This window comes from Pseudonaja textilis, chromosome Z (genome assembly GCF_049901715.1).
Source record: "Pseudonaja textilis isolate UNSWEBS1 chromosome Z, rPseTex1.2, whole genome shotgun sequence".
NCBI lineage: Eukaryota > Metazoa > Chordata > Lepidosauria > Squamata > Elapidae > Pseudonaja > Pseudonaja textilis.
This window is the reverse complement of record NC_142008.1, coordinates 88010140-88020229: the sequence shown is the minus strand read 5'-3', so window position 1 is coordinate 88020229 and position 10090 is coordinate 88010140. Positions and strand designations below refer to the sequence as shown.

At 36.9% G+C, this 10090-nt stretch overlaps 1 protein-coding gene across 2 annotated transcripts in view; it reads left to right on the top strand.

The window, feature by feature from the left end:
- Positions 1-783: 783 nt before the first annotated feature.
- MYO1D (myosin ID) overlaps positions 784-10090 on the top strand; it is a 134693-nt gene continuing 125386 nt past the window's right edge. The window contains exon 1 of one of the 2 annotated variants that reach the window (XM_087916389.1): positions 784-996. In XM_087916389.1, coding sequence (XP_087772515.1) covers positions 902-996 — 95 coding nt within the window. In that variant the 5' untranslated portion in view covers positions 784-901. The remainder of the gene's footprint in view (positions 997-10090) is intronic. The other variant, XM_026718251.2, reaches the window with a different exon arrangement.

Genomic DNA, 10090 nt, shown 5'->3' with positions numbered 1-10090 from the left:
ATTATCTAATATTTCTTCCTCCCCCTATTTTTTCCCACAACAGATGAGGTGAGTTGGGCTGGGAAAGAGTGACTGTTTCAAGGTCAACCAGCTGGCTTTTTAGCCTGATGCCTTAACCACTACATTAACAACTACATCAAGCTCTTTGTGATTTATTAGTGTTATGATATATAGGCTGCAAAATACAAGCACTAAATAGCACACATTAGAGTTTTCTGTATTTTGTTCCTGTCCTATAGTTGTCACCCAAATTGTTGCAGTTGAGATGAATCAAGGTTAAGATCATATTCATATCCTCTATTCTTATATCTGAACCTTGCAAGAATAGGGATTTTATATATAACAAGTAGGAATTGAAACACATGGCCAAAGATAATCAAATCAAATGTTTATTGTCAATGCACAACAAAGTGTACAATGAAATTGAAAAGCTGGTAATTCTCGGGTTTAGTGTGCACCTATTTTTGACACTTTCAAAGAAGAAAAAATCGTGATGCAACCTGACACAAGGTAGATCCTGAGTTAATAGATTACATGAACGATACTACGGAAATAATAATAATTAAAAAAAAAAAACTTCTGAACTTTATACGGCATACAATGAGTGCACGGATCTAGCTAGGCCGCCAGGTGGCGGTACAACTGTTCAGAGGTCGCAACAGCCTGGGCGTAGCTTCTGTATGATGGGGGAGTCAACCCCGCCCAATTCCCTCCTTCAAGATTGACGTGCCTCCAGTAGCAAGCGGCCGCTCAGGTGTGGGCGTGGCTGCTGTAGAAACCTTCCCTCTCGCTTTTGCTGAGGCTGCCGGTGGTTGCAGTGACCGGTTCGATTTTACATCGTCCGTCTTTCCTGGTCGTCGAGAAGGGTGGCTGCCCATCCCGCTGGCTTTCTGGCAGCGCCATGGCAGAGCTGGAGAGCCTGGAGTTCGGCAAAGCAGATTTCGTGCTTCTCGACACCGTGTCTATGCCGGAGTTCATGGCCAATCTCCGGTTGAGGTACAGAGTGAATGGCGGGGGCGAGAAGGAGGGGGGAGAGTTGCCCCTTCCTGCCCCCCATTCCAGGGAGGAAAAGAGAAGTGGCAGGAGGAGGGGGCGGCAGTGGCAGGTGTTTCTCCCCTTGCTTTCGTCTCTCGTGGAAAGTAAATCGGTTTCATTTCCCATCGCCAGTTAAATGAACTCTACTAAAACGAATGTCCCCTAGCCAGGTGTGACTGGATTTGGAGAAACGCAGAGCAGGGAGAAAAGCTATTTATTATTTGGGTGTGAGATCATCATGAAATCCTACAGCTGCTAGGTAGACCAGGACATTAAGAACCCCCAAAAAAGCAAACTACTTCTATATTACTGCCAAAAAAAATATACCTGGAGGTGGCTGGGAAATCATTGGTCATAAAGTTCAATCTAACTTTTTTTAAAGGTCTTAACTTAAACATTTGGACCCATGTGATCATTGTTTGTCATAAGAGTAATCTAGCTGAATCAAAAGCAGTGGGATTGCTTCTCGGGACTGTTAAATCCCAGCTACTACAACTAATGATCAGGAATCCTGGAAATGGTTGTAATCTCTGAAGCAGCCTCCCTCAATTCGTTGCTTTCCAGAACTAGTTAAAGTTGGAGGGAAGGAGGGAGGGAGAGGGGGTGGTATGGGTTTGGGAAGAAAGTTAGCATCATCCCTCATTTAAAAGTGTTGCAAGGGTTGAGAGAGAGTTGTTTACCTATGACTTCATTGGGAGCAGAGTTGAAAAATTTGAATTAAAGACTTCCTGATTCATACCTTAAGTTTTTATTCAGTGTGTTAAATCCACTTGTGGAGGTATTTATATCTTTACTAGATTGGGTTTGAATGTGGAAGCCCTGCTTTTAAATAGAGGATATTGACTAATATGGCTACTGTATATTACTCTATTAATTTTTGTAATAACATCACTCACAAAAAAATTTGTTGGCTCACTTTTATAATGTAATCTTCAAGCCTTCCAGAAGTCTATTCATAGAATGTAACTTTATCCAGACTCCCTGGAATATCTGCTTTTTATAGGGTTGAATTTTAGGGTTGAATCTTGAGTAGCACAACACCTTACCTCAGCTTGATATCTGCCTCAATAAAATCATTCAAACAATGGGTAAAATATCTACAGTGATTTTACTTCTTAGGGGTAGAAATAAGTTTTTATAGTATACACAGAGTCCATTAAGGGCAAGAGGGACATTGATTTTTTTTTAATCCCATCATATATTAGAATCATAAAATTGTCTAAAATTTTCATCTCCAACAGTTTACATAATCCAGATGGATATCACACAGTATAGGTAGATTGCAGAAAAGATCTCAAAGACACCCCCTCCCGTTAGCATGCAACTGTAAATTGGAAAATTAAAATAAAGCCTATTTTTGTTATGAAATGTTTCTATAGAGCACATTTCTACATTTCTATATCTGACATTCTCGATGATTTCTGAAGTTTGGAAACTGAATGTATAACCCAGTTTATAAACTGAGTGGGTGAAGAATCCCTGGCCTCCAAATGTTACAAAATGATAAACCAAAGAATGTGACTGTGCTAGCTGGGATTGTTGGGAACAACAGTTTAGCAATGTATGGGCAGCGTTGCTTACTCCTGGTGAAAATCTGTTTGGTCTTCTGTTGATTTCAGTACAATTTTCAAAACAGTAACTTTGTTTTGGATGACATGTGAATTCACTTTGATAAATAGGACTGCACACATTATAATCTTATTCCTCTTATGCCCTTTCTCATTACTGTTATGGTGCTTTTTTAATTATTCGTCTGAATTTAAGTATGTCACCTGGATATGGAATAGTCATTATGTGGCATGATTTAATGTTCATTCTGGAGGAACTCCATATATATAATGGCACAAATTATTCCATTAATCAACACAGAATGAATGTTTGTAACATAAATATGCTTGGGTTATATAGGCCTTTAGCCTAATTTATATGAAGTAACCTACAGTTCAGATTTAATACATCTGTCTGCACCATTGTGTCGGTTTGTGTGGGATACGTGTGTTTCAGCTTGCTTTCAATAATCTCTCAACAATCTGTTTCCCATAGACAGTACAAAACCAATGTCTTGTCTTTCAGAACCCTAGAAAACCATTTGAAATTCCAAGAGAAATTCTGTCTCTGAAGTCAAGCAAGTACTGTCTCTCTCATGGACCAGTTTGAAGGGGAGGACAAGCCATCCCTACCTACCCACCAGACTCAGCTATTGTGCTGCAAAGCTTTTATAGCTCCTCTTTGCTAGGCAGCTGAGCTGGCTGAGGAGAGGTCTTGAAGGGGCAGGGCACCATCAGCCCAGGTGCAAGTTACTTTTAGGCAACCTGCCCTCTCACACTAGAATTGACCAGCACCTGAATAGAAAGCATTTTAATAATGATTGCAATTGCCAGTCCCAAATTCAGAAATCAAATCCACAGGAAGGCTAAAAAAAGCTTTTATTGAAATTAGCTACAATAATGGAATCCTGAAAGTCTGATTATGTTGTACCTCTTCCTTATTGTTCAGTAAATATGAAGGTGTGCATTTGAACTAGTTCTGTTATCTTGTTGTTCTGGACTTTAAAAGCATGTCAGCTCTTTTTATCTAGACAACAGCTTCTGCATACAGATAGTCCTTGACTTACAACTCACAATTCATTAAGCAATTGTTGTAAGTTATAAGAACACTAAGAAAAGAGACTTAACAACCAGTCTTTGCACTTCAGACATTCCCATGGTTCATTATCACAATCTGGGCATTTGACAACCTGCTTGTAGTTACAATCGCAGCAGCATCCCAGGGTCATGTAATTGCCATTTATAATCTTCCCAGCCTTCTGACAAGCGAAGTCAGTGGGGGAAGCCAGATTCATTTCACAACTGCATGATTCACTTAACAACTGCAGTGGTTTGCTTAAGCATCATGGCCAAAAAGATTGTAAAATCAGGCATGATTCATTTAACAATCACTTTTTTTAGCAATGGAAATTCAATTGTGGTCATAAATCAAGAATTACCTGTATCTCCATCAAAATTTTTAAATGCTTAAAATGTAAACCTTTATTACCTGTTGTGCTTACACTACCTGACTTCCCCATGGCAAACAGTTGTGCTGGAGTTATTTCTTGACACAGTAGGTTAGATGAGAATAAAGACAAGATTTCTAGCAGCTTTAGTGCAACGGTATTTTCTTCTTTTGCCTTAACAAAGAAAATACTGTTTTCCATAAGAAGGCCAGATCATGAAGGTCTGTTAGTGATATTAGCTATGATAAATAGGTAAAGTCTTCCAGTTCAGAAACAAGACTGTTAGGTGCTAAAGGCCAAATGAAAGACCTATTTATTTCATATTTTATTTGAAAATTTTCTTGATTAAAAATTAAAACAGGTAACTGAACTCCCTTTCAGTTTACCCACATGGAAAGGACATGGTAATGTTGCAATCCAACATCAGGAATGACATGTCGCTGATTCTGTCTTAAAGCCATATTTTATTCTTGTGCATAATAGTTGAATTCATGTACATCTGTAAATGCCACTGTATTGGCTACTTGTTCTTCCTACTTGTTAGATTTCTAGGTAGTTTTAAATGAAAAGGCTGTTTTTATGGTGAGATTTGACAAGAGCTTATGTTAAAGAAAAGCGTAGGAAATTGCATTTTTAATCATATTTACTTAGCTAGCCTCTTGGTTGGAAGTAAAGTCTATTGGCAAAGTAAGTTCCTTGCTATTTCCTTGAAGGGTGTATTTCACTGAACGCTGCTAGGTCAACATTCAATGTGTGACTCAGAGATGGAAAGGAAAAGGCAACCTTTAAATAGAGCTCTTAACCAGGACAGTTAAGAATTGTATATCATCTTGGATTCTAGAGAGTTCAACAAAATAAATGAATAAAAGTGGATTAACACAAAAAGGTATCAGTAGAATAAATTGATGCATGACTATAAACACTAGGAAAAGTGAATTTCTGCAAGAATTGTCCAAAGTAGGTTTTCCTGTATTGATTTTATTGTGTATCATTCTTTTTACTGCCTCTAAGGTGAAACGGCACCTACTTTCATTGCCTCACTCAATTTGACTTGGGCCTGGGTTCCTGGGATTTTTGTCAAGGGATATCTGGAGGTTTGTTTGTTTATAGTTTTTGCTATTTTATCAATGATTAAAGTAACAGCTATCACTTTCCCCAACTGCTAGTACAATAACTGTTGTCCTTCTACCCCAACTCACACATATGAACCTATGACCTAATACGATCATTCAGGGAATTTAAGAAAATAGAAAATGGGATTCAGCAACTATTTTAGAGGCAAATTGTGTTTGTGTTATCCCAAACAGTGTCATGGCCATTTAACAATGGGAGGAAAAAAAGTATTGGGACTCAGGCAGCATACACATTTGATTTTTAAATGTAACTACTTGCTGCCACTATGAAACTAAAATCTCTCATTTTTTCCTCTTACACCTGATTATTTAGCTAGAACTCAGTAGTAACCTTCCATCTACAGTGCTGGTAGGACAGAACATAGCAAACTAACATCTACTCCATTTCCCCACCATGATTGTGGCTATTATGTTTCAGAACTTTAAAATTGCTTTTATGCACAATGCAAATATACAACCACATCAGCACTTTGATCAGTGTTTGATTAAATTTGCTTTTACCTTTTAAAAAACAAAAATGAAGATCTGCCTAAAGCTTGTAGTTACAGTCAAGTTTTCACAGTTTTTTTTTTTAATACTGATTGTTGTCTATTTGCTTTTTAAAATGTGGAAAACATACTACTTTTGATGACCAGGTAAAATACTGGAAGAAAAATTATTTGTGATGCTATTGCTTTTTTAACTGGAACCCCTGGAACATTAGCAGCTAAGTCTCCTGAAAACTGTTTTGTGCCTATGAGGAGAGAGATTTCTGAGGCAGCAAGGAGGGAATTCATTGTACTATTGCCAGTAAAAAGCCAAATTCACCACAAGAATGTCCCTACAACCCCCGTAATTCCAAACATATCACTTCCTTTATGAAAGCATAGACAAATTAGACAGGGAGTTGTCTTAAGATCAGTTAGGCACAAAATTTGCTTTTCCACCCTCTTTTTCTGCCTGGGAGAACAGACCAGCATAAGATGATTTAAATTTTAAAATAATCTAAGGTATCATTTTCTACAAGATTTACAATCCTCCACTTTTGTGTACCTAGGCTTTTCTTCATTTATTAGCAATAGTTTCAACTATCTTCATTTCAGTTAGACTTGTAATGCCTTTATTAATAAAAATGCTTCTATATATCATTATTCCAAACAGCTAACCCCAAATCTAATATATATATTTATGTTTTCCATTGGAGCCACAAAAGTAACCAATTTACACTATAAATTGGTTACTTTCATGGATAGAATAGAAAGCATAGATATATTTTAGACTTTGGGTTAGCTGTTTGGAATAATGATATGATGATTCTCAACTAATCAATTAAAATAATTGTATTATTATCCCAGATCTCTAACAAAGATATAGTTGTCAAATGTGTTAAATCCAATTAAAGGTATCTGGTAGACTATGTGTAAATAGCAATAGTAATAGAATCCAAGCTATTGGGGTAATTTGAGAGTATTTCAAGCAGCGCCAACACAATTTTCTGAGCCTAATCTGTGGATTGGCCTCTCTGTTCTTTTTTGCAAAAGCCAATTGTATAGAACAATTTCAATATGCTGATCTATATTTAGAAATTACTGTGATTTAGATAAAAATAACATATATGCCACACTTGTGGTCAAGTGATTTTTTTAAATCCTTATTTGCATAATGTAGTATCTAGTGAATTCCTAATAGAATATCAAATAGTTACAATTTTCCCATAATATTATTTTTAATGGGTAAAGGGATGAGGTCGGGTTCTAAATTTTGTTCCTGTACTAATTAAAACACACATGTCCTCTTCATTAATCTGAAGATCCTTTTCTGGATGATAGGTGCATGTATGACCACAACATTTTATTGCATGCTTTCATTAATATTACAGTGATCTTAATCACTGGCTAAAGAATTGAAAAATAGGAATGGGCACTGTAATAAGAAAATTAGAATGCTGTAATAGATGCTTATTTTGCTTTGGGCTGAAATTTCCTCCTATTTCGTTTAACAAATTGTTTTAATCATATGGACTGATTCACTTTGCTTTGGTGATAACTCCATCATAGTCTAGAGAGCAAAAGAAACTTCATTCACTAAGGTACCTTGGCAAGTTCTTTACGTATTTACAGTGCTTATGTTCAGGCAGCAAACAATAAACTCACACATACTGAACACAAAGACTTTTTAACAATTTTCTAATGCTGAATTTTTAAAAGTAACCCTGGTCCTATTTGGAAAATGGCAAGCTATTTCAAGTTTCTTTCACTGAGGATTGAAGGAAAATCACCCAGTGCTATAAAACCTGTTGATCCAAAGGTTTCTAATAATCGAAAAACACCAAGCAAGCAATTTTTGAAAGTGGTTAGAAAAAGAAGTAATGCAAACTCCATGCCCTTTCAGGTGGTGATCTAGGTGGTCATCTAGGGTTGAGCAAAATAGCTATTTCCTCATCTCTCGGAGGTCTAAATCCATTGGACATCACTGTCTCCTTGTGAGAAGCAACTGCCAAGAGCATTTGTGGGCTATCTCGAGTTTTCTCCTCAACCAAAGAGGAATTATGAAAAGTCAGACTTCTTGGCTGGCTCTTCATTCCACCACAGTGGTCGATTGTACTTTTAGTGGAATCATCTTCACTAGTCTTCCTTGGAACAATGCTTAACTATGTCCTTGTGACTCAAATGCAGTGGAATCTTTATCATATTTCATTATATTGCTTTTTAAAAGACATATCAAAAAACCTTTTGACCAAATTTTCTAGGTCATACAGACCTTTTCTACATCCAGCTATCACTGACTGACCAGCATGATTCTATATTTTTGTCAGTGGCCAAAATCTCTTAACAGTGTGCTGCTTTCAATGTTAGAGGCCACATTTTAACTCAGTAAGATAAATATTCTATTCCTGCTAAGGAGTTTAGTTTTTCTTTCTGTTTGATTTTATTGGTTTTATCTGTAAAGCACATTTTTCTCATTGTATATATGATCTACAAGCATAAGTTTAATAATCAAACAATACAGGTAATCCAATTATGAAAAAAAAACAGGACTGGAAATGTAGAGGTTGTTAAGTGCACACATGATTTTACCATTTTTTTGCTGCAATCATTAAATGAATCACACACAATTAACCAAATCCAGCTTCCCTCATAGACTGCTTTTAGGAAGTCAGCTAGGAAAGTTGCAAGTGGCTATGGGATGCTGTTACCATTGAAATAGTGCAATGATTGCTGAATGCCCAAACCATGATCCCACAACCACAGAGATATTACAACTATCCTAAGTGGAAGGGCCAATCATAAATTACTTTTTTCAGTGGCATTTGTAATTTTCAGTGATTGCTACATGGATAGTTGCAAATCAAGGACTACCTTGAGGAGAGTTTGTACTTAATATTAGGTATACCCTAACTGGGCTGCAAAATCCAGACCTCTCGATGCAAATTTTCTATTATCTCTTTGCAAATTACAGTAAATACATCTATTTCCTGCCTTCAGTAATAGCCTGGATTTTCCCACCCTAGGTATATGTCTAATAACTGGGTCAATTTTTTTGTTTCAAAATGTGTTTGTCTTTCCAATCTGTTTGCACTTTCTGTTGCTATTGCTGACGTTTTATGCATGGGTTGTCCTAGGTGCTGATACTGAAGAACTTAGCGGTTTTATAATTGCAGCTTATAGTTGTTGCAATTAGTAACTTTGAACAGGTACTGTAATAAAAGACTAATAATTAACTTTTGAAGCAATTTAATACATTGAAATGCCTTATATCTTATATATCTTCCAACTTACTAAATACAAATCACATGTTAAGGTGTTTGGGTCTTAAAAGGGCCATCCATTTAAGAAACCAATCAGATTTGAGAAATATTTATGATGTGTAATTAGTATTTTATTTCTGTAAAGTTTCTGTGGGGAGGATGTAACTACAGGAGATGACTCTTTACCTGGCAGGCTTAGTCAATTCTTGACCTCGCCCTCCAAACAGTATCAGTGTTGCAAAAGCAGAACAACTATTTTGCTTTGGGAGTATTCCTTGTCAGTAGTAGTGCTTGTATCTTGTGTATAGTTTTGCAGTTTGTCAATTATTTTTGTGAATCCTTTCCATGTTTGTACACTGCTTTTTAGAATGTACTCTGTTATTCTTAGCCAATGAATTTGTATATATACAGTAATTCACTATATCTGGAGGGCACCACTTGAAGAAACAGTGGCACAGTGACGTGAGATATTGCTTTTTGCTAACTACAAATGTCAGGGGTGGGATTCTACTAGTTCACACCTATTCGCTAGAACTGGTTGTTAACATTCTAAGCAGTTCAGAGAACCGGTTGTTAGAAGAAATTACCGGCCTAATCCTGTAAGGAAAGCAGGAAGGAAACATTCTGGTGTTGCTTACAGAAACTGCCTCTCCATTAACCCTTTATTACATTCTTGGCAGGACTAGACTTCCTGTCTCAGGAACTTCTCTGGAGATTTTTTCCCCTCCTTTGCTGGTACTTTGCTTGTGTGGAGTGACCATTCAAAGTTACAATGGCACTGAAAAAAGTGACTTATGACCATTTTTTACACTTAACAACTGTTGCAGCATCCCCACAGTCATGAGAGGCCAGGCGAGGAGATGCATGCCTTGATGTGAGTGATATTGAGTTGCCCATGCCCAGCCAATAACATGACCACCAAGCCACGCCCACCAACTAAGCCACACCCACAGAACCAGTTGTTTAAAAATTTGAATCCCACCCCTGACAAATGTACAGTATATTGTTTTGGGATTGGGCTATATTATTCTTAATGTAACAATAACAATTCATTTCCCTCCATAACCAACTTTCCTGTGGTGTTTGTAGGTAGCATTCCCTGAGAACAAATGATTCCTTCATATATCTTGCTCGCTATTTTATTACAAAAGCTGTATAGAACTCTATCTCAGGTTAATACATTAAAAAATAATGGTGTTG